At 41.1% G+C, this 24,426-nt stretch overlaps 1 protein-coding gene across 3 annotated transcripts in view; it reads right to left on the bottom strand.

Moving 5' to 3' along the window:
• The window catches only part of LLGL2 (LLGL scribble cell polarity complex component 2), a 40,781-nt gene extending 19,319 nt beyond the window's left edge, over positions 1-21,462 (bottom strand). For 2 of the 3 annotated variants that reach the window (XM_063459139.1, XM_063459138.1), the window contains exons 1-11: positions 21,357-21,461; positions 9,431-9,513; positions 6,272-6,369; positions 4,684-4,765; positions 4,066-4,181; positions 3,580-3,738; positions 3,212-3,374; positions 2,953-3,085; positions 2,794-2,848; positions 2,130-2,284; positions 770-987 (exon numbers count right to left, since the gene is read on the bottom strand). In XM_063459139.1, coding sequence (XP_063315209.1) covers positions 770-987; positions 2,130-2,284; positions 2,794-2,848; positions 2,953-3,085; positions 3,212-3,374; positions 3,580-3,738; positions 4,066-4,181; positions 4,684-4,765; positions 6,272-6,369; positions 9,431-9,505 — 1,254 coding nt within the window. In that variant the 5' untranslated portion in view covers positions 9,506-9,513; positions 21,357-21,461. Of the gene's footprint in view, positions 1-769; positions 988-2,129; positions 2,285-2,793; positions 2,849-2,952; positions 3,086-3,211; positions 3,375-3,579; positions 3,739-4,065; positions 4,182-4,683; positions 4,766-6,271; positions 6,370-9,430; positions 9,514-21,356 lie in introns of all 3 variants that reach the window. The other variant, XM_063459137.1, reaches the window with a different exon arrangement.
• Positions 21,463-24,426: the final 2,964 nt, after the last annotated feature.

Genomic DNA, 24,426 nt, shown 5'->3' on the forward strand with positions numbered 1-24,426 from the left:
AAATCAGTGTGATTTTACACACACACCTGTTTCAGGCGGTTTGCTCTAGAAGAAAATATCTAGACACAAGTCCATCACATTCAACCATCCACACATGAGGGGTGTACACATTCGTTTGGCCATGTAATGCAGCAATGACCTTAAAGGGACACCAAGTGGTTTTGATGTATAGATCATGCCTCTGCAGTGTATTTTCAAGGACATTCCATTTAGAAGTTAAATCACAGTTTATGCAGCCCTAGTCACATCTACCCTGGCTGTGATTAGGACAGACAGCTTTCACATAAAAAACAGCACTGTGGTGTGACAAAATAACAGGCATAGACCCCAATTACAATCTCTTGCAATCTAAGCGCGGACACTGACAATGTAACCTCTACATTATTTTCATTCTATAAAAAGGACAGATATGTGGATTTCTGTTGATGGTGTGACAATCCATTTGATTAATAAAGAAGTCATAACTTGATGAACCACAGGGTAAGATTTGTGTGTAAGCAATGTCATTTCAGAAGAATGTTCTGCTCTAAAAAGTATGCATTTTAAATGTTATTATCACTTGTGGAAACATCAGATGCAGCCAGTTTTATTGGTGTCAATCTCTAAGCAGTCCTTTCTCATAGAAATTCAAATTCCTCTTAGATTAAGTATTAAAATATCCCAAAACATGTCAGTGCTCACATATCCAATGGGCGGGGGGAGGGGGGGGGGACGGACTGACTTATAAATGTGGGAAAAGAAACTCAATACAACTAAGAGGACAACTTACCAAACTAGAGTAGTGAGTGTTCTGCTTCCGGCCAACGGCGATGATCCTCTCCCACAGCTTCAGAGGGATAGAGGATATATGGTACGAGCAGGTAATAGCAGAGCAGTGTAGAGATACAAGGTAAGGACACTGTATCACTGGCCAGCCAGGTGTCTGCAGGTCAATTGCCACCAATTCTTCTTCTGCGAGTACCAGCAGAGCACGCGGGTCATCGTACTCTGTAGAGAAAATTCAGGACAGTGGTGGTAAAGTACATTTAAAAAGTATGCTCAGAAAGCAATCTCAAGGACAGACAAATAGATCCGCTGCAAGCTGATAAACCATGCATGCATACATACTATATATATATATATATATATATATATATATATATATATACACACACACACACACACAAAAGATTTTAAACATAGGTGGAAAGGAACACACATATACACACACACACACACACACACACACTGATGCTTACATTATTTTTCCCTTAATGAGCAATGGCAGTCGTTAAAGGACCACTATAGAGCCAGGAAAAACTAATTTTCCTGGCACTATAGTGTTAATAGGTCGCCGGGCTCTAGGGGGAGGAAGGGGTTAAAGGCTTACCTTTCTCCAGTGCAGGGCTCCCTCGGCGCCGGGGACTCTCTTCCCTCTTCCGCTGAATGCGCATGGGCGGCAAGAGCCACGCACGCACTTTCAGTCCATAGTAAAGCATTCTCAATGCTTTCCTATGGACGCTGGCGTCTTCTCACTGTGAAAAATCACAGTGAGAAGCGCCTCTAGTGACTGGATTAACCAATTTGTAAACATAGCAGTTTCTTAGTTATGAAGAAAGGTTAAAAAAAATTAAATCTCTTTAGTTTGGAAAAACGGCGCCTTAGAGGGGATATGATAACATTATACAAATATATTCGGGGCCAGTACAAACCATTATCTGGAAATCTATTCATAAACAGGGCTATACATAGGACACGAGGTCACACATTTAGTCTTGAAGAAAGGAGATTTCATCTAAGGCAAAGAAAAGGTTTTTTTTTTACAGTAAGAGCAATAAGGATATGGAATTCATTGCTGGAAGAGGTGGTTTTGTCAGAGTCTATACAGATGTTTATTTGCAATTGGATAAATACTTGCAAAAACATAACATACAGGGATACAATTTCTAATTAGTTGGCTAATAGCTGCTTGATCCAAGGAGACATCTGACTGCTATTTTGGGGTCAAGAAGGAATTTTTTCCTAGTTTGTTGCAAAATTGGAAGCGCTTCAGACTGGGTTTTTTGCCTTCTTTTGGATCAACAGCAAAAGCATATGTGAGGAAGGCTGAACTTGATGGACGCAAGTCTCTTTTCAGCTATGTAACTAACCTGCTGAGGGATCAGAGCTGCCAATCACTATATGGTCAATGATGCGGGAAGTGAAATCGAATGCAGTCTGCTGGTTGCCATGGACAACAGAGATACTGTGTCGGTCTCCATAACTTGCCATGGGCATCCCACCTTGGAACACAATATATGGTGACCTGTTGGGGTTTAGAGGCATCACATGGGTTGAAGACAGACCAAATATTTTACAGTTTTCATATAGAATGGTTGTCCATCAGGCTAATGTAATTCCTTGTCTTGCAAAAATATAAATATTACAAATCACCCACAAGCCCCTCCCAAAAATGGTAACTGAACTCCTATTCACACCAGACATTAACACATGTACATCACAAGCTTTGAATGCCTGGAAAATACAGTAGATCAGAATTTTAGGACTTTGCACATCACACCAGAAAATGCAAAAGATGTATAGGATTCTTAAAAGGAACAGGTTTCCGGGCCAAGTTGCTTTAGTGACGGAAATGCAGCTCTTTTATGGAGGGATTAGCAACATGTGAATTAAAATATTTAGAACCTGGATGTCACTATGTGATGTCCATATATGTTTTAGCAATTAAGCCTCGATCCCCCACCCACCCCAAAATAACACTTCATGCCTTTCCTTACTGTAACCAATTACAACACTGTTTGCAATGACACTTACCCTCTGCGTGACGAGTGCCAGGTTATTTTGCAGATTGCTTTACAGCGGAATGGACCTGGAAAAACAAACAAAAAAAAAACAAAAAAAAAAAAACTGTACATTAAAAACATGAATGCACTATGGAATCGTCAGGGCTTCCCCCACACTCCCCAACCTTACCATATGGTACTTTCTTCTCCATGGGAGATTCCTGTACCCCATCGCCACTTCCAGGCCATTGGTTGTAGCCACCATCATTGTGACAACTAATTATTTGTTTCCCATCACGACACCAGAAAACATTCTCCAAGTGCTGTAAGCAAGGAAAGCATGATCTAGTAAAGTACATGGCACAAACAACTCCAATTGGAGAATTTACCAAACTATAGAAAAATAAATAACTACAAGTTGAAAGGACAGTGCTTGCCTACTGAATTACCTGTGTGCCCATACACTGCCGTACAGCACACTCCATAGTAATATCCCACACCATCATCAACCCTCGGCTGTAACCAATCAGCAGCTGGTCTGGGTTCCTAGGATTCTCTTGTAAAGCTTCTACCGACTCAAAAGGTCGCCTGTTTGTGTATTCATCTGGAAGACTGCGTTAAAAATAAAAATATATATGTTTACATTTACATACTCTCTTTAGTGCTATAGGCACACTGATAACAGGATGTCAGAGTGACAGGCAAAGTACTACTATTTTAATAGGATTTCTCCTGGACACCGACACCAGTGATTTAAAAAAAAATAAATTAAATACATTTTTTTTTTATTAGAACAGTCTAACACAAATAAGTTTACCCTTGTAGTGCTGTCTCGTGTCCCACGGTTTTCGCTTCAACCAGCTTCATGGATGGTAATGCCAAGGTAAAGACTGTGCCTCCCTCCGTACCTAGGTATAACCGCTCCCCAGAGGAATGTGCCAGCAGCACTTTAATTTGTGTGACGCTGGGGGGTGAACTGTGAGAAACAGAATACAAAAAATAAATTAAAATATACCAACATCAGCTATTTTATGGAGGTCAGCAAAGCCAACAACCTAACCCGTTTTACAGATGATTAATAACCTATCAAAAAAAAAACAAAAAAAAAAACACAGCAACTATATGTGAGACAATTCAGAAACCTATGTATCCAAGGCCTCCCCAAAAATGGCGTTTAAAAGGTATACTGTAAATACTCTTCTATAGAGAGAAAAACAAAACCACAAAAACCACCATAATTAAGACATTAAATATATACATTTTTTGTAAATACAAGATTACGTTTTTCTTATCTAGTGCTCACCCAGCAGGGCCACGTAGGGTGAATTTATTCTCCTCCTGCAGTTCGGACACACCATCATGATGTTTGAATGACCACAAATGGAGACTGTTGTCATCCAGTAGGGTCACAAGTTGGCACTGAAGAGAATGCACAGGATCAAAATGAGTAAGTTATAGGATTAACTGTTGGAGTTGATAAAAATAAAGCAATCTTTTAGCCAATAATTTCCCTTGCCCTTTGTTATGGATACTAATATTATAGAAGATATATGATCAACAAAGCTGGTTTGTCGGATGTACACCCCAAGATTAATTTTTACCCATTGGGGTTACAATCATCGACAACGGTAGCCTTCAGGAAGTCAGACTATTAATTATAAGAGGTTATTGGTGTCTGCAATGGACGGCATATCGTACAACCTCCCTTTATATATAGTGTTCGATATCTTGCTTGGTTACTTTATAAAGCAAATACCCACAGCTTGGAGGGATACATACTTTCTACTTGTGTTTTGCAGTCTGGGTGGAGTTGCAATGCCATCAACAGACCACAGCAAATTTGTAGTTCATGTATAAAAAGTGGTCACATTGCTGCAACACAGGACAAGCTGCTGTAACATTTAGGACAATTGCGACTCACCTGGTTTGGGATGAAGGTTATTTTGATGACTGCATTATTTTCATCATGGAGGCCCATGAATTCAACTCCTGGGCAACCATATCTTGGTGGTAAAGAGAGTTAAGAGAAATGTCTAACAATAGAATAACATCAAGAACATTTAAAAAAAACTATTTAATTTTTTCTCATCTTTTAACCCCTTAAGGACCAAACTTCTGGAATAAAAGGGAATCATGACATGTCACACATGTCATGTGTCCTTAAGGGGTGTAGCGACAACTATACACATAGGGTTATAGAATGTGTTGTAAGCTGTGGAATGTGAAGGAGTGCAAGTTAAGGAATTCCATTGGATAGAAGCAGAAAATTAGAAGTCATGCAGATGGCAGAGGAGTGTACGCAAAATAAACAGTATGATTGAGTGCACTATTTATATATAATATGATACTATCATAAGAAACAAATCTGCAATACATAGACCAACCATATAAGAATAGAGCCACGACTTATTATGAAAGAGATATTTACTTAATGCTCTAATTTTAAAGTGGCCAAGAGACCAATATCCTATGCCATATGAAGGGAAGAGGTAAATGGTAGGAAGGCAACACTGGATATGGGCTAGGTAAATGGCTCCATCTCTTGTGCAGTGGATGGTAATAAGGAACGTAGATACAAAATAAAGATGCAAAAAGGTCTACAGACATGTCTGCTGTAGGGTAACACAATCCTTTGTGGTTGTTGTATGTCTCATGCAGAGGGAACTTGCCAGCATTTTGGATCTGGACTGCCCTTATTGGCGGGATCAGTCTAATATGCAAATGGTATAGGTACGTTCTGTAATGGGACAAGCCAGCAAAACCTATTTGGAGATCTCAGCAGGGATTTATTGAAAGGTAAGCTATGGAGTTTCTCCATTCTCAGATTATTCATATACTCTTGGGCTTTCCCCAAGTTAAAGAGTAATTAACCCCTTAAGGACCAAACTTCTGGAATAAAAAGGGAATCATGACATGTCACACGTCATGTGTCCTTAAGGGGTTAAACATGGACCCTGTGCTCACTGTGCCTTGGGAGATATCAACTACACCTCGCTGACTAGGGCCAAAGCAGGGGGGAGAGAGAACTTGCTGGCATTTCGGATCATGACTAGCCTTGAGGGCGGGATCAGTCTGATATGAAAAGGGTATAGGTTCACTCCGTGATGAGAAGAGACCAGCGTTAACCAGAGGACAGGCTCCTGAGGTTTCTCGGCTCTTTTGCCTGTTCTTAGAGTTCTCATATCTCAAAAGTCAGCTTAAACTTCCAGTGATCATTTTTATATACAGGCATATTTACAGACAGCTGTGCCCTAACCCTCAAACAAAAGGAGAAGTGAATACTCAATCACTCAATGGTATGACAAATTTACACCAAGTTTACAGTACTGACCCAACAGTGCCTTATCTAAAGATACATTATACATAGTGTAAGCACAGAGAGACCTTGAGTGAAAACTAAATTGCTGAGAGGCGGAGGAACGATGACGCCACTCCACACAAAACCAAACTAATTGTTCCTTAATAACCACACAGACATTTTAGAAGAAAAAAAAAAAAAAAAAAGATACATTTTGATTGCTCCAGATCGAGTACCAATTGCCATAAGACGTAGGACACAGCTGAAACCAAGGGCACTGGGCTGATGGGGAAATCCATGTTCTACCGTCTGCAGAGAGGTAACAATTAGAAAATTTTATTGAGGTTTTTCTTCATTTTGCATCATCTTCTGCTGGGCCCCCAAGAGTAGTTTTAATAATTTGTGTGTAACTCACTACTAAAAACAGTAACATAATGTTAAGTGTCAAACCATTCAAACTGCAGAAATTATGGAGCTTAGACAGGAGAAAAACCCCATAGCCATCCAATGCTTTTCACAGCATCTAAGAATAAATAGTTTACGCTCCCACACTATCAATATCTATTTTATCCTATCTGGACGAAAGCAACACATACAATGAAGACTATGTAATGTTACATAAAAAAAAAAAAAAAACACAAATAACCACCCACACAAAATGTAACTTTTACAAAAGAAAAAAAAAAAAAGTTGGAATTAGTGGGCTGACAATTCTGTCAAAAAGTCTGAGTTTTAAGGCTGAAATAGGAATCTTTCCATTTAACTTCACCTGGCCAACCTATTTTGCTTACAACAGACCTTTAGTTGAACAATTGGCAGGGTATATCAGCAGGCATCTTCATATTGGTACATAGCTGTGACTAAATGCCTTTTGTCACTGGAGTTTTAGGTGACAAGCTACCCTTTGCCCCTGGCTGTTGGAGGAGTCTGATTGCCAGCCTCCTTCCTCATGACTATGGCCCCTGGGAGATTTTGCCCTTTAAAAACATTTGGCCATATTGGATTTTATTTCACTACTTCTGGTCCTTTAAATACTATGGAGAAGGATTGGTGGTACTTATATGACACTTCGGATGCAGCCAAAGTAGTCGAAGTGGCAGCCATTCGACAAACGAACACGTGGCGGCAGCCATTTTAATTTAGTCTAATGTGGTCAGCAGTGTGTGCCAGCAAATCCATGGAACTAAACATCGGCTACACAATTGCACGATGACCCTTCCGTTCTCCTCCACTTCGTCTAAAGTCGAAGTGCGTTCGACAATTCGAACGCCATGTTACGCTGTGCTATTTGCACGAACCGTTTTTTAGGAAATGGACTGGCCGCACAGTCAAACTCTGTGGAACTGTTTTGGGCAGTAAATCCTGCGTGCGGTCGGTCAAAAGAGGCTTCCCCAAAAACGTTAACGTCATGGCAAATTTACTTTGTTCATGGGATCTGAGGGCTGTTCACCTATATTGGGCGCTCAGACCCGAGCTATCTGGGAATAGGTTAAATGTGGGGGTTCTGTGTAATATAATAAGAATTTTGTATATTTTTTTTTTTTAAATGTACTTTTATGTATTTTTGCTGTTAGTGTAAAATGTAGATATTTTCTGTACCTTGAGATAATGGAGTTTACTGCAGTGCCTTAAGCCATTTATCTCCAGGATGGAGAGGAGGGATTTCATTGTGTATGTGGGAGTGTTATTATGTTAGTGTTCCCATTGGTTTGTGTTCCTTTTGTCACAATTTACCACCTGGTCCAGGGGGTGTGCCTCTGGCCTGAAAACTTGTATATAAGAAGTAATAAACGCTCATTGGAGTGAGATCATCTTGTACCTTCATGAAGTTTCGGCTCATGTTTGGGGGATTGGAGAACTACACTCTGGGGATTGCTATAATCACTATACTCCCCAGGGTATAATCACTAAGCTCTGCTAAGAGCTTGTTCCTGTTCCTGCTCTATGGAATTCGGAGAGGTCGACCTACTGGAAGCTGGACCCTGGTCTTGGGTCCAGAGTGGGTGGAGACGGCGAGACCCCAACCAAGCTGCGGCGGTTCGTGGGGTCTGCAGTGGTTATGATGTCCGGTGGAGTGCTTGGAGACCTCGGAAAGCACTAGGAGCATCCGTCAGCGGAAGGTACCTGGTCAGGGTGCCAGCGGTTCCGTTACAATAGCCTTCTGGAGCAATTTTTCTGTTCACTTCCAGTGTGGTGTTTGTATTTTAGAATACTGCGGTGGGTACTTGCCACCACTAGCCATTGGGGAGTTTAAATGGTTAGGGTGCCATGGATCCATCAACGGCATGTAAGTTTTAGGCATTTCTGCTAGGGTAGGACTTGAAAAACTGAACCCTGTATGTTTGTGTGTACACACAGACACACCCCACATACAAAAACACAAATTTACACCCAGATTTAAAAAAACACACACACACGCATAAATGAATAAACACCCAGGGAAATTTAATCTTCAAAAATATATGCTTTACTGCAGATATTTTAATATTTGAATGAGGAAGAGAAATAACCAATTGTCTCTGTTGCAAAGTGTTAGTGATTTGTCATAATCCTCAAACCGTTCTGACATAAAACAAAAGGAACTATAGCCAAAGACTCCTGTCTGTATTCTAATAAAGTGGACTATAACAAGTTATTGTGGAGATCAGCTACCTAAAATTCCAGTCTTGCCCTATAGCCTCCATTCTGCATCTTATGGACAGTTTTGGATGTTCCTCATGCAGTGCGCCCCATTCAGCCCCCACCCTCACATCTCTTTCTGCCAGACGTTTGATATCCCCACCCTTTCCATTCACTATTACTTCAACAAACTGCAGATCAAAAACTCGACAAGCTGGTTTGAGTGCCAGCATGGACCTGCCCACGGCTGGCAAAGACAAACGTGCCTCTGTGATTAGAGCTATAACCAAGAGATAAAGGCAAAAATAGGCCACAAATAACAGGTGGCCACAGACAACAGGGATGGGCGGTTTCAGCCTTGGGACTAAACTATGATGGCAAACAAGTCGTGTATTCAGAATTAGCTGGATTCCATGAGGAATAAAATGTCCCTTTGCAACCGGATCTAAGTGGAAGTAATTACTAGCACTCTGATTATACAATTAAAAATGAAAATGCCTGGGTGAGGAGGGGTTACGACCAATTAGAGTTACCTCCTGCTGTTCCAGGATGTTAATTCTTAGTTTACAGTAAAAACAGACGGGGATGTGGTGCACTTCCACTAAGCCAGGAACGAGATAAAGAATGGAATCTAAAAATAATCATTAATTTAGGTCATAGTTCCCTAAAGACGTGTTCTAAAATTGCAGAAAAAAAAAAAATACAAAAAAAATTACTGCATTAGTGTTTTTGGAACGAGTCATTATCGTACCTTGTTAAACTGGAACAGGTCTCGTTTGAGCCTCTCTCGCACAGAATCGTGACCGGAGCGTAGAAATCTCCTCATCTTGGCAGCTGTAGAAATACAGGCGTAAGAGCATTTAAGCATAAAGTTGCACAAATCGAATGCCAATTTAAACATCGCTGCATGGTACAAATCCTATGTAACTTCAAAAAGCACACAAACACTGCCCCCTAGCATGCTGGGTCAATCCACCTTTACACCTACCTATACTGGTTATTTCATTTAAAAGGCCTATGGGTGTAAAAAACACAGAAAGGGAGGAAAAGTTAATCATTAACCTGCCGATAGCAAAAAAGACATTGGACCTTTGACCAAGCAAAAATAAATGGTACATCGATGACTAAGGCTGTAAACGGTTTAGTGTGCAGCTGTTGGAGTGTTTTGCATGAACCCCATTCATCCGTCAGTAACAAACTGATGGAAGAGAAAGGAACATGTATTAATTTAGCCCTCAATGTAGCCGCAGAATGCAATACATGGGGCAGAAGGAAGCACAAGTACCGGTAATATGTCAGATTGAGAGAGACAACTTTCTATTTTAAGTATATTTTACCTTATATCCCATCCCATCAATTAAATTTGTTATGGTGAAGCTATAGTTTTCACAGGAGTAACTAGTCCGATAGTTCAACAAACAGTGCAAGAATGGTTTAATCATGTACCTGGTTGCACCAGACGCTTGCTGATGAAAGCAACATTTTTGAGAAAAATAAAAATAAAGTGTACAGGTGATACTCGAAAAATTAGATGATTATGAGCTGTAAGCCATAATCATCACATTGATGACAAATCACGGCTTGAACTATCTTGCTTTGCATGTAATGCGTCTATCTCATATTAGTTTCCCCTTTTACGTTGCATTCCTGAAATAAATTAACTTTTGCACGATATTCTAATTCACCTGTATACATAACCTCTTGAGTTCACTATTGAGCACATCAATCAAATCCAATGATAAATGTACTGGCAGATTTTGTGTCTAGACATGACACATAATTGGGGTAGAATGAAGAAATTAGGTTCTTCATTAAAGAAGACATTGGATTTGTACTAGGAGGGTTACAGTGACAAAATAAAATCACCTCTAAATGTCCCTAATGTAAAGCAATTTTATAGGATCTGAAATGCTGTAGCACACAGTCTCAGTGGCATACTAGACATGCAAGTTAACTAAAGCTATATTCTAGTGAAATTACAGAAACCTTAGAAATATATAGGTTGTGACTGGCAGGCTTATTCACTAAACTAAGACTTCAAAGTAAATTTCAAGTTTAAGGCCAAAGTTGAAGCATAAATGGATTAGATTTTTTTATTTTTTTTTGAGTGCAGCATTTATGGCCTTCTATTGGAAATCCCCTTTGAATTCTCACATTAGTGAATAACCCGGTTAGTATTCTATTTATATAGTGTGACCTTGCAAGACAAGCGCATGCTTTAAAGAGGCACTAGTCACCAAAACAACTTTAGCATAATGAAGCAGTTTTGGTGTATAGATCATGCCCCTGCAGTCTCACTGCTCAATTCTCTACCATTAGGAGTTAAATCACTTTGTTTATACAGCCCTAGGCACAGCTCCCTGCATGTGACTTGCACAGTCTTACTAAACACTTCCTGTAAAGGGTCATCTAATGTTTACACCTTTAATCGCAAATTCTGTTTAGTATAAATTTGATTACCTCCTCGTAGCGGAGTAGTAGTGTAACCTGCAATATCTCCACTGGTAGACGTAGTAAGCCTGTAAATAAAAGAGTAGCGTAGTAATTCCAATCCCATTCCCCAACAACTGGACGGCACACAGTTTTGGGAGTCAAATGAACTTTTATTGAACCACAGCCGGTTTTATACAAATCCCCATGCAAGGGGTTTCCTTAGTGACATTAAAGGGGTTTTCCCCTGGTGGAAAACTGAGTGTACAATAACATTTCCCATAATCCTTTTCTGTACTGGAGAGATAATTGCATTAGAGTACACCTTTAATTACATTCTTTCTCCGTACCAAAAAAAAAAAAAAAAAAAAGTCACAATATTAGTTAAAATAGCATAATTCGCATAATCTGTATATGAACTCCACGAAATAGCTGGGATCTGAGCGCACAATCTGTCGAAATACCGCTCAGATCTGTTCGTTAGAATAGAAAAGCCATTTGAGTGAAGTTATGGTCCAGTCAGCCACGAAGGGAGAGCCCCCACCCCCCCCCCCCCCCAAAAAAAATTAAGGAAACTAGAGTTAACAAAAGGCAGTTGTCAAATGGTTGAATAAAATATAAGCTACAGTGAATAGTCGAAAGAACGACATTTTGTGTTTTAAGGGCTCAGGGTGTCAAATTAACACATGCAGTTGTAGTTCTGGTGTCAGCAGAGCTCTGGTGGCCTCTAACACTTGGTAAGTCATCAAAATGTTTTAGAACAGAAGCTCTGAGCTTATTTCACGGGTTGTAGTCAGTCAGCTGACTAAGCTCAAGAGTACCAATGGAATTTAATGCCAAGGATCTTCCGGCTCCCCAAAACAGATGTAGTGGAGACAGTGGACCCAAGGCAAGACGTTAAACTGTCCTAAAACTATTTGACGGCTTACAAATAGGAATGAAGGGAGAATTCGATCACCATAAACAATATAGCATGTGACCGGAGTGTTCCTTTGAATTGCAGCCTAACAAAAAATATACCCGTTATGTCAATAAAAAAAAAAAAAAAAAAAAACCAGATTGTGTTGGTGATTAAAATAAATAAAGTTTCACGTGTTCTCGTTCCTTTAATCTCTAGAACGATGCTGTTGGCATGGCAGTAAAGACTACAAATATATATATAGTTCATGAGCAGCAGCCAAAGCCCTGAGGTGGCATACCACAATGTCTATCACGTGGGGGGCATTTATCAAATGCAAAATACATCATTTCCTAGGGTGGGAGCACTGGGAGGGTGCATTCCAAGCAGTCACCTTGGAGGAAGTCATGATTGGTAGGTAATTATATCCTAACCTTTCAAGCTTTCTGAAAAATGCTACCAGCATGAATTACAGATAAAATCTATATCAACCTTCAAAAAGAATATTTGTGGATGAGATGGTCACACTAAAAGGGCAATGGAGGCCAAAGATGGCCTCTCACTCTTAAGATATCACCCACGTGCAATACATTTTTTTGGGAGGGAGAGAAAGATTTGAGGTGAATAAAATTAACAGTAATCTGTTCTTGAACTACACGAGGTTTAAAAGATTTATTTGTGTATAGAATGTTTTGTATTGGTTTTACATTATACAAACTGCCATCGGTAGATCGTGACATGGATTCCTCAGCATTTGTTTGCTGTATACAACTAAAAATGAAAATAAAAATTGTATCTACAAAACATTTTTCTATTAGGCAGAAGAAAAACAAAAACAAAACAAAAACAGAGCTTGGGAAGTTCCCTCCAATCTTATGGATACATTTGTATTAGGTGGCTGGACTGTGTCTTTAAGGCGATACAGATATTTACACACATTGGCCTGGGTTTCTCCCCCTCCATATCAAAAGGTGTTCACAGGCAGCCACACTGAGCCAGATAACATCTCATTGATCTGATGGCAGTCAGCCAGCGATTCACAGGTTTCTGGGTGTGTTTGTACAGCGAGAGTGGGTGGACAATCTGGGAGAGGCTGAGACTTTGTGACCTGCAGACTGTGTGGCTTTTTGTAGTGATACTTTCTACAAAGAAGGTTAATCATGTGGGATGAATCAGGTCAGAAAAGTCAAGTCTTTTCCTTACAATACCGTGTGTGCTACTACATTCTACAAAAAATTGTCAACTCAAATCTTGATTATATAAAATAAAAAAATTATATATTTATAAAAAAAAAAAAGAGCATACGCAAGTGCAAAAGAGAAACGCATCACAGCGGATATAGGTCTTTATAGAAAACCTGCTTCCTCACAGCTGCTTGGGTTAAATTCATGTGCTCTTCAACATTAGCAGTCCGAGAACGCTGATAGGAAGTCATTTTCTCTTACCACTACCACAAGAAAAACTAGTTTTTAGATCACATTTGTACAAAGGGATGTAGTTTTTGTCCCCTCCATCAACTGTATATATTCCAGAGAAAATAAAATGTAATGCGGTTAATCTCATAAAATGGGGTACATGAACGTTGTGGCAGGCTTATGCAATGTAACTAAACCCCCTTTATTTTTGCCTAGATTAGGGGTTTAAAAAAAAAAAAAAAGAAGGGAGGATAGATTGATATAACCAGGGGGCTGCATTCACCTGAACATGCATAAGTGTCATATGAGCAGACATTAGGCTGTTAGAGTAAGACCTGCCAAAGATGGGGTACATTGAGGATGTGGCAAGCTTATGCAATGTATGTAATTAAACCCCTATTATTTTTGCCTAGATTAGGTGTTTTTAAAAAACCCAATACAAATCGGTTAACATTTAGGTTGCTGTTTAGTGGATAAGTGAGTGCACCGGATTCTGTGTATTGTAAAAATTGCCCCCCAGCAGCACCCCATTTATGCATGTCCAGGTGAGAGCGATATAGATATAGACTCCTCTCCTGCAACTGTCAAAAATTACCTACTCAGCGTATATTTTTCTAACAACTTACTTCATACCCCTACTTTTACCCTTTGTGTCACTATACCCCACTCCCTCTAACATCGTAACTCATTGAGCAGGGGCCTCCACCTCTATGTTTCTGTACGTCAAGTTGCCTGGTTACAATTAAATGTCTGTTAGTCTACCCTTTGATGGCGCTATATAAAGAATAATGGCATGCAAACCATCATGGGAGTTGTAGTTCAACATCTGGGGATCTAGATTTTGGGCACCCCTGGTCTAGGGTGTCACATCCCTGCATTAAAGCGCAGTTTAGAGCCATCTAGTAAAGACTGGATTTTACCTGCTTAAGTCCTAAAAGTCTGGAATTCTAATTAAAGGATCACTAGTGTGTCAGGAAAACAAACTCGTTTTTCTGAAACTATATAGTCCTTATGGTCCCCCCACCCTCATTGTCCCCCTCCCGCTGGGCTGAAGGGGTTAAAACCCCTTCAGCCACTTACGTTTATCCAGCACCGGGCTCCCTCGGCGCTGGTGATCTCTCCTCCCCATCCGACGTCAGCTCCCGAGTGGAGCCAAATGCCCATGCGGGGGGGGTGTGAAGAGCCGCGCGCATTAAAAAAGGGCCGTAGGAAAGCATTTCCCAATGCTTTCCTATGGACGTTCTGCGTGCTCAATGTGAATTTCGCATTGAGCGTTGCAAAAGCGCCTCTAGCGGCTGTCAGGAAGACAGCCGCTAGAGGCTGGATTAACCCTGCAATGTAAACATTGCAGTTTCCCTGAAAGTGCTATGTTTACAGCTGCAGGATTAAAACCTGGGGGACCTGGCACCCAGACCACTTCATTGAGCTGAAGTAGTCTGGGTGACCATAGTGGTCCTTCAAAATTTCACATTTTAGGCTTCTACAGAAGCTAGAAGCACATTACCAGGGATAAAGGAGTCACAGAGCCTTATATGGACCCAGGTAAAAGTGCAAACTGCTGCTCAATGGTTTGCCCAATTACCAGTAAAATTCGGCAAAGATACTCCTGGCGTAACCACTTCAGTGGGCTGCAATTTGTTATACCTGGAATGTAGGACACTAGGTTGTATGTAACTACTGGCCTCATATGTGAAGCAGTCAGGACATAACAATGGTTATCATGCTTGGAGTAACCCATCATCAATTCAGCGCCACTCTATCCCACCTACCCGCATGAGAATAGTGAGACTTCGTGTCGTGAGGCTACAGGTATCCTCAATTGTTGCTAAACTAATTAACAATGGTCTTGGAAAAGCCAGAGTGTCTTGCACCATAACTACTACAAGAGGTTGTAGTGGTTATAGTACTTTAAGTATCCATTTAATTGTATAAAACTGTAAATTCCAACAAGAGATTCAAAACAATGTTTTTATTGTTGACAAAAAGGTTCTATTTAAAATGTACTTAAGTTAAAGGGACACTCCCTGTCCAAATTTAAATAAACTAAAATTCACTGTTTAGTAGATATATTTCAAATGAAAACATGCATGCAATTATGCTTTTTTTAAAGCTGCAGATCTTGTCTGTAGCCTTTGCAAACCATCCCTTTATAACCCAGCCAAGACTTCTGTGACTGTCCAATCACAGACATCCGAATGCAGCACACTTTACACATAAAGCACTTGATTAAAACTAAAGCGCTTCATGGATCTGAAGTGTCCCTTTAAATAAATACATACAAATAACACTAATACCTTGCCTCTCTGGCTGCCTCAGTTTGTCACAAGTCAAAAACTTCCACGGTGACATACTATTTTCCCACCAAAACAGTGGTATGTAGTTAAAGCATCATAACCACTACAGCTTATTGTAACGATTATAGTTTTATTATTTAGTTCCTTTTTTCTGCGTGTTAATTTTCCCACCACGAACAAAAATGAAAATCCATAGGTAGAACACAGTAGGAGTAAAAAAAAATATATATATATATATATATATATATATATATATATATATATAAAAAAATATATATATATATATATAAACCACACTAATAATAAAGCTGCGGGGAAAATTATTTTTTCCCCTTTAAACGGTTACTCCAAGCACCATGACAACTTCAGGGATTTGAAGTGGTCATGGTGGTTGGAGTATGGATGTGCAGTGTTGCTGCTTGAAACAGTGCACATGCAAATAAATTGTTGTCAATTGTGTGCCGGGGCTAGCTGCACCCCCAGCACACGTGACATCAACAGCCCAGAATGTGTTCCAGGCTGCCGAAATGTTAATTCTGTGCATAATTAAGGTCTGTCATCAGTGCACGTTGCCGACAGACGTTAAAATCTTCCTCTTGCATGTGGCAGCAAGGGGAAGCGCTCTGTCCCACCCACCCTCCATTGCGAGCTGTAAAAAAAAAAAAAGAAAAGAAAAAATCACACCACACTTTTATTTAGGTTTTGCAATCGGAGCAGAGTGCGGAACGGGGCATTTTACACAAAAGAGGTCACCCCGCTCCAAAGGGTTAAAGAAACCCTTTATATATGAATATTTGGAATTACTCACCTTTAGTTACTCAAGTTTAGTGCTTTGTTGGTCTATCATGCATACAAAGAAATGCCAGATAACCCCCAACTTTTTAATAGACGTAACAATGAACACTGTTGCAGCAGTTATTTTGAATTGGTAATGGTGTAGAATTTACAAGAAGAAAAAAGAAAAATAGAATAATTGAGGTCAACATATATGGAAAAGAAACAAAACCCAAGTATTTCCCCCTCTAAATTCAGCCTGAACTGTGAGGTCCCTTCTACACAATAGATGGTTAAGAATATATATCCCAAAGCATAGTTTTTAACCACTAAACAAGCCCTACACTGAATACAGTGTCTTCAAGCAACAAGCTGTCACTACTATATACACACACTATTTGTGGTTTCCTTTTGCGTTCGTATTTCCATTTTTTTACTCCTATACTACTTTGTAACATTATATTCCAGAGCTCTGAATGTCCTGCTGAGGACCACCATTTGCACAGTAGTTCAGAATAACTTGGTGATAGAAGTGGGCATTACACAATTTAGCTATATTGATTAGCTACCAAAAATGTGAATTAAATACAGATGTTTCAAAGTGACATGAAGCGCCAAAACCACATCTTAACGAAACACTTCGGTCACCATAACAACTTCGTATACATTAAGTTGTTACAGTGCCTGGAAATCCCTAACTTAAGTGGCTAAATTGTTCTCAAATGGGTTAACCCTAAAGACTGGCTCCAGCGCCAATCTCCAGGTCCCCCAGACGTCACCCGGCTTCTGAAAAACGGAGTTACATGAAGCGCAGAGTGCGGCCAGGCAAGTATGCTGCTGATTGGCTAGAGCAGCTCTGATGCACTAAGCCAATCAGTGGCTCCCACATTCATACAAAGGTATATTTTCCTTTTTCGAGAAGCAGCAATGTTTACATTTGTAAAATAGAACCCTCAGTGTGACAACTAGAAGCACTTTATTCCAGATTCCTTGCTGGAGCCACTGCAGTGATGTTATCAGGCTTTTGTGCAAACCAATGCTTTTCCCAGAAGTACTGGGGACACAGGTATCATATGCAGCCATGCTCTGCCAAAATTTACTGTGGTCCATCACTTGCGTATCTCAAGTTGGAATTTGAGAAGTCCCCCTTGGGCACAGAAACTCGAGAAATGAGCACAGACAGGAATCGTGTTATAGATTTTACCCTGCATTTCTGGAGAGAACATTAGCAATGGACACGGTTTGAAATAGTTGGGTTTTTGTTTTTTTAAATAAACAAGGCATGGGTTGGGATTCAAAGAGACCCGAATTCAGCAATGTACAGAGTCAACCTTGTTGTTCTTGTCAGCATGGTCAGGAAGGTGAAAGAGATATAAAGATATATATACTTGAGGCTTACCGGGAGGCTACATGGGACACTCAACACACAGGGAAATATTTGCATCCCACTTCTATATAAATTATCCAAGAAAAAAAAAAAAAAAAATAAAAAAAAAGTGACACACACCACTATCTAGCCACCACAAGATGCTCCAGAATGTATTACTGCTTCCACAGAATAGATACATGTATACATAAATAAACTTCCACTTTTCACTAGCCACTGGCAAGTGAAAATTCAGCCCTGGCAAACAGAAATTCACCCCCATTAGTGTACCTCCAAGTTTTCAGAGGCTGGTAAGTTTTAGGCCTGGCTAGCACTGTAGATCTTGAAATTTCTAGTAATAGATACAAACACTTTCTTCGTTGTACACAAAATCCACAGTGTTTAATGTTCATTTAGTAATGCAGATTATTGAATTTAAAAAAAACAATTATATAAAATATAACTCCAATTCAAAAAAATCTCTGGCACTCTTCCCCAGCAAATATTCAAAACATCCAAATTTGACCAAGCTGCCTCTCCGTGCAAATATGTAAATCAAAGAAATGAGATCACTCACTGGTTTTAAGTAAATTTGTATTTAAATATAAAGCATATAAAAATCAACACAGTCTTTATCAAGATGCTACAACCATGTACAAGTGACATATATAATAAAAAACAAAAAAACAAGTACACAACAAAATAGACATCCAATACACCGAGCATATTTTCATGCTGATTATATTTAACAGAGATGTCTGCATGCTTTATGGAAAGGGTTGAATTCTATCTCTGAAAATATATCATTTATAGACACAACATGCTACTGATTCCTAGATTAACCGGCATACTGCACGGAATACTTGGGACATTGCATTACAGACATTGACTCAAGAGCTGGGAAGCCATCAGAGGAAACCTTCTGGAATTTGTAGCGGCCCTTCCCAAAATCCACCCAAACCCCCACGCTAGTATCCTACCTTCCAACATTCACCTGTCTTATTAAACGTGGTTATTGAGCAGTTTCCTAATGAGAATGTCAGCAGCCATGTGTTACAACAGAGTACAGTTCAAAGCTATTGCAGTTTAAGTTCAAAAAATTCTTTTGATGCCACAGTAACCATCAAATGTCATCAACAGAACCTATGGCACCACAAACAGTCCTTTGATTGCCGTGTGTACATATAGTTAACTTTACTATGTCGGAAAAACCTCCCCCCACATCTCCTGGACAATAATGTCCTCTTCACAACATTGTCTGTAGATTACTTGCAGTTGTATATCCCCACTGTTTAATCTTAAAACACTAGCTGTTGCTGCTATACAAATGCTAATAAATAACAATAATGTCAAGGACAGAGTGCTCGTAATGCATTTATAAAAAAAAGAGCACTGAATTCTGAACATAGCGATTAAACTTTAATAACCCCTAATATTTCAAAAAAAATGTACAAAAATTAAAATACATTAGAAATCCGCACCTCTTTAACCTGCAACTAGGAGCATCTTAGCTCTCTCTCGGTCAATCATTGTGTGAGCTCTGTCCCTCACTCCTGACTGTTAGCATAAAGAGGAGAAGAGAACAAAACAATGTTTCTATCTCCTTATCTGCAATGTTTGCCCCAGCTTTGCCTTTTCTGAACAGAACAATGATATAAATTGCAGAATCTTTAAAGTGGCCTTGTCATTGTCTGGGGTATTTACATAATTTGCAGAGACCCCCCCCCCCCCCAATGGCATTGCCCCTGGATGCAAGAGGGCGTAGGGGGAAGACTTTTTTTGTAGTTGTTTAAAAATAAAATAAAAAAAGGGCATGGGTTGTGATACATTTTCCTGAACCGGTCCTTTATAGACGCCACCATGCTCTTCCATACAGCCCTCTTCAGCATCTAGTGTACAAAGTAAAAGCTGTACTCAAGCGCATGCGCGAGAAGAAAATGGCGAGATTGTGGTATCGTCCATAGACAGAGCCTTATCCTTTCAACCATCACTAGGCTGGGGTTTGACAAGCTTTACTCTGCCTTTTTGTCAAGCATGGGAAAAATACGAAGACAGAGTGGTCCCTGCTTGGTCTCATCATATATTTTGAGTATACTGGGTTAGAATTTCTGTTAAGTCCCATGTAGCCAAATTCATGAAAACCTGATGAGTGCGACTATGCAAGCCAATGGAAACCTGCAACACTGCTTCTATTGATTTGCTCTCCATTCATGTTTAATAAGTGGAACCTCTAACATCTGCACCTCAGGCAGATCCGGAGAAAGTTATAAGGAAACGTGTACAGTAGGTGTGCCCAATGCACTGACAGGAGGATGCATAGTGTAGTATAATGTTGCATACTTTGGTGGTTCTCATAAAATGACTGACAAAATAGCACATTACAATACACATAGCATCCCCTGGATTGTCACCAAGTGGGTGGGATTAAAAGTGTAACAGATTTGCAAATCATTGCACCTCTAAGAGAGTCACCTGCCAGGTGATAGCGGCAGGAACTGCAGCCTGGACGCAATAATCATTATAGTACTGGAAACAGCCCATTCTTTGGCAGATCTCTTTTCAAAAACACCAGCAAATTGTTCCTTAAAATAAATCATTGTCACAAATATTCGGGAAAAAATGTAAATCAAAATCAACCTAACAGATGTCCCAGTTAGCATTTTAACACATAGAAACAACAATCCTACATGTAACGTTTAGTGCATCTCCAGATGGCAAGAAATCAATTTTTCCATGCAAGCGTCTGTGGTGAGATAAAGGAAAACGTACAGGTGCACTGGTGGTTTAATAGGTGTACATTATACTTGCTGGACGATCGATTTGCAAGTCACACATTCATTTCCAAAAGAAAGAAAGAAAAAAAGAAAGAAAATGAATGCCCTGCTGTAGACCTTCTAGTAAATGTACAACCTTCCCGGATAAAAAAAAAAAACAAAAAAAAAAAAAAACACAATATGCACCTGCCATAATCTCGGAACTAGAGATTAAGCATTTTGCCAAATGGAATACCCACCAACATTCTAAATGACTGCCCCACATGACATTCAATGGACTCCCCTACAAGAGGGAGGGTTTATAATACACAGTGCAGGTACCCCTGGCTATAATATACAGTGCTGTACACACTGCAGGTTATAATATACAGTGCAGGTTATAATACACAGTGCTGTACAGATTGCAGGTACCCCTGGCTATAATATACAGTGCTGTACACACAGTGTGCAGGTTATAATACACACAGTGTGCAGGTTATAATACACACAGTGTGCAGGTTATAATACACACAGTGTGCAGGTTATAATACACACAGTGTGCAGGTTATAATACACACAGTGTGCAGGTTATAATACACACAGTGTGCAGGTTATAATACACACAGTGCAGGCAGCACATGCACAGACTGACCAGGTAGCCCAACTCCTACGGGGCCCCCAGTCAGACACAGAGCCCCATTCCACGTCACAGGAGCGAGCCCCATTCCACATCTCCCACCCCCTCACCTTATGTGCGTCCGCCAGAGCCCGCAGTCCGTGTCCCACGGGAGGCGCCTGGGCCGCAGCCGCTTCCTGGTTCCCTCAACCTGGGGGGCCGGCTAATTACTTATTCATAACGCCCTGGCCGCTGGTAGCCAATCAGATACGGGGAGCGGGGTCTTCGGGACACACCCACCAGCCACTCGACGTAACGGCAGCTTGCAGTGCTCCCGTCTGCTCATGAATAATGTATCAGGGTAGACGCAGCCGCCGAGCTGCCCTGTGCCTTTCCTCCGCACACCTGGCTTACCTGAGCCGCATCACTGGCCGGACCCGCCCGTAACATTCCGCGAGGCAAAAAAAAGTAGTACCTCACAAAAGTTTCCCCAATGGACCCAGTTTCAGTGAATATTACACCAATGGCATTATTATTATTAGTAGTATTATTATTACAGTACAATTCAATAAGGGGTTTATTCACTAAACAGTCAATTGAAGGAGACCTTTTAGGCCTGAATTCTAGTTTTGTCTAAATTTTGCAATATTGGTTTAATGTCGCAGAAATTTACTGTTTTGGTGAAGTTCCATAAAAATAATAAATTATTCTTATTATCGGGGCTCTTCAATAAAATGAGATTAAAAGTTTAAGTCAAAGTTACCGAACTGGAAACTTAAATCTTAGAAATCTCTAAATTATCTCTGCTTCGAGTTCTGCTAATATGGCCTTAAATTCACTTTGAATTCTCACCTTAGTGAAGAACGCTGAAAGTGTCTGTCATTTAATTTTACTTCTAAGTCATTTATTCGCCACAGGATCTTGTATGTGCTTTGTGAATTGCTCTCAAACATAACATTGCCTAAAATAAAAATAAAAAATTATATGGGTGACGTACTAGTATGGTTATCCACTATTGACCCCAGAAATTCTAATTGTAAATCAGACTTCCCAACTGTCCCGAATACAGGGGAACAATCCCAATTGCAGGATATTGTCCCATCATCCCAGGTCTGGGGTCAGTCAGCTGAGATGGCAATCAGCATGACATGCTTCTCTGCCATTTTAGGCCTGCCCCCCTCACACATACACTGCACCCCTCACACACACACACACTGCACCCCTCACACACACACACACACTGCACCCCTCACACACACACACACACTGCACCCCTCACACACACACACACACACTGCACCCCTCACACACACACACACACACTGCACCCCTCACACACACACACACACACTGCACCCCTCACACACACACACACTGCACCCCTCACACACACACACACTAAACCCCTCACACACACACACACACTAAACCCCTCACACACACACACACACTGCACCCCTCACACACACACACACACTGCACCCCTCACACACACACACACTGCACCCCTCACACACACACACACTGCACCCCTCACACACACACACACTGCACCCCTCACACACACACTAAACCCCTCACACACACACACACACACTAAACCCCTCACACACACACTAAACCCCTCACACACACTAAACCCCTCACACACACTAAACCCCTCACACACACTAAACCCCTCACACACACACACACTAAACCCCTCACACACACACACACACACTAAACCCCTCACACACACACACACACTAAACCCCTCACACACACACACACTAAACCCCTCACACACACACACTAAACCCCTCACACACACACACACACTAAACCCCTCACACACACACACACTAAACCCCTCACACACACACACACTAAACCCCTCACACACACACACACTAAACCCCACACACACACACACACTAAACCCCACACACACACACACTAAACCCCTCACACACACACACACTAAACCCCTCACACACACACACACTAAACCCCTCACACACTAAACCCCTCACACACACACACACTAAACCCCTCACACACTAAACCCCTCACACACTAAACCCCTCACACACACACACTAAACCCCTCACACACACACACTAAACCCCTCACACACACACACTAAACCCCTCACACACACACACTAAACCCCTCACACACACACACTAAACCCCTCACACACACACACACTAAACCCCTCACACATACACTAAACCCCTCACACATACACTAAACCCCTCACACATACACTAAACCCCTCACACATACACTAAACCCCTCACACATACACTAAACCCCTCACACATACACTAAACCCCTCACACATACACTAAACCCCTCACACATACACTAAACCCCTCACACATACACTAAACCCCTCATACATACACTGCACCCCTCACACACACACACACACACTGCACCCCTCACACATTCACTGCACCCTTCATACACACACTGCCCCCCTCACACACACTGCCCCCCTCACACACACTGCCCCCCTCACACATACACTGCACCCCTCACACATACACTGCACCCCTCACACATACACTGCACCCCTCACACATACACTGCACCCCTCACACATACACTGCACCCCTCACACATACACTGCACCCCTCACACATACACTGCACCCCTCACACATACACTGCACCCCTCACACATACACTGCACCCCTCACACACACACACACTGCATCCCCACACACACACTGAACCCCTCACACACACTGAACCCCTCACACACACTGAACCCCTGACACTGTATTTATTAAAGGACCACTCTAGGCACCCAGACCACTTCAGCTTAATGAAGTGGTCTGGGTGCCAGGTACCTCTAGGATTAACCCTTTTTTTTTTATAAACATAGCAGTTTCAGAGAAACTGCTATGTTTATAATGAGGGTTAAGCCAGCCTCCAAATCCTCTAGTGGCTGTCTCATTGACAGCCGCTAGAGGCGCTTGCGTGCTTCTCACTGTGAAAATCACAGTGAGAGCACGCAAGCGTCCATAGGAAAGCATTGTAAATGCTTTCCTATGCGACCGGCTGAATGCGAGCGCGGCTCCTGCCTCGCATGCGCATTCAGCCGATGACGTCGCGATCAAGATGGAGAGGAGGAGGAAAGCTCCCCGCCCGGCGCTGGAAAAAGAGGTAAGTTTAACCCCTTCCTCTCTCCAGAGCCCGGCGGGAGGGG

The sequence above is a fragment of the Pelobates fuscus genome, chromosome 6 (assembly GCF_036172605.1).
Source record: "Pelobates fuscus isolate aPelFus1 chromosome 6, aPelFus1.pri, whole genome shotgun sequence".
NCBI classification, from domain to species: domain Eukaryota; kingdom Metazoa; phylum Chordata; class Amphibia; order Anura; family Pelobatidae; genus Pelobates; species Pelobates fuscus.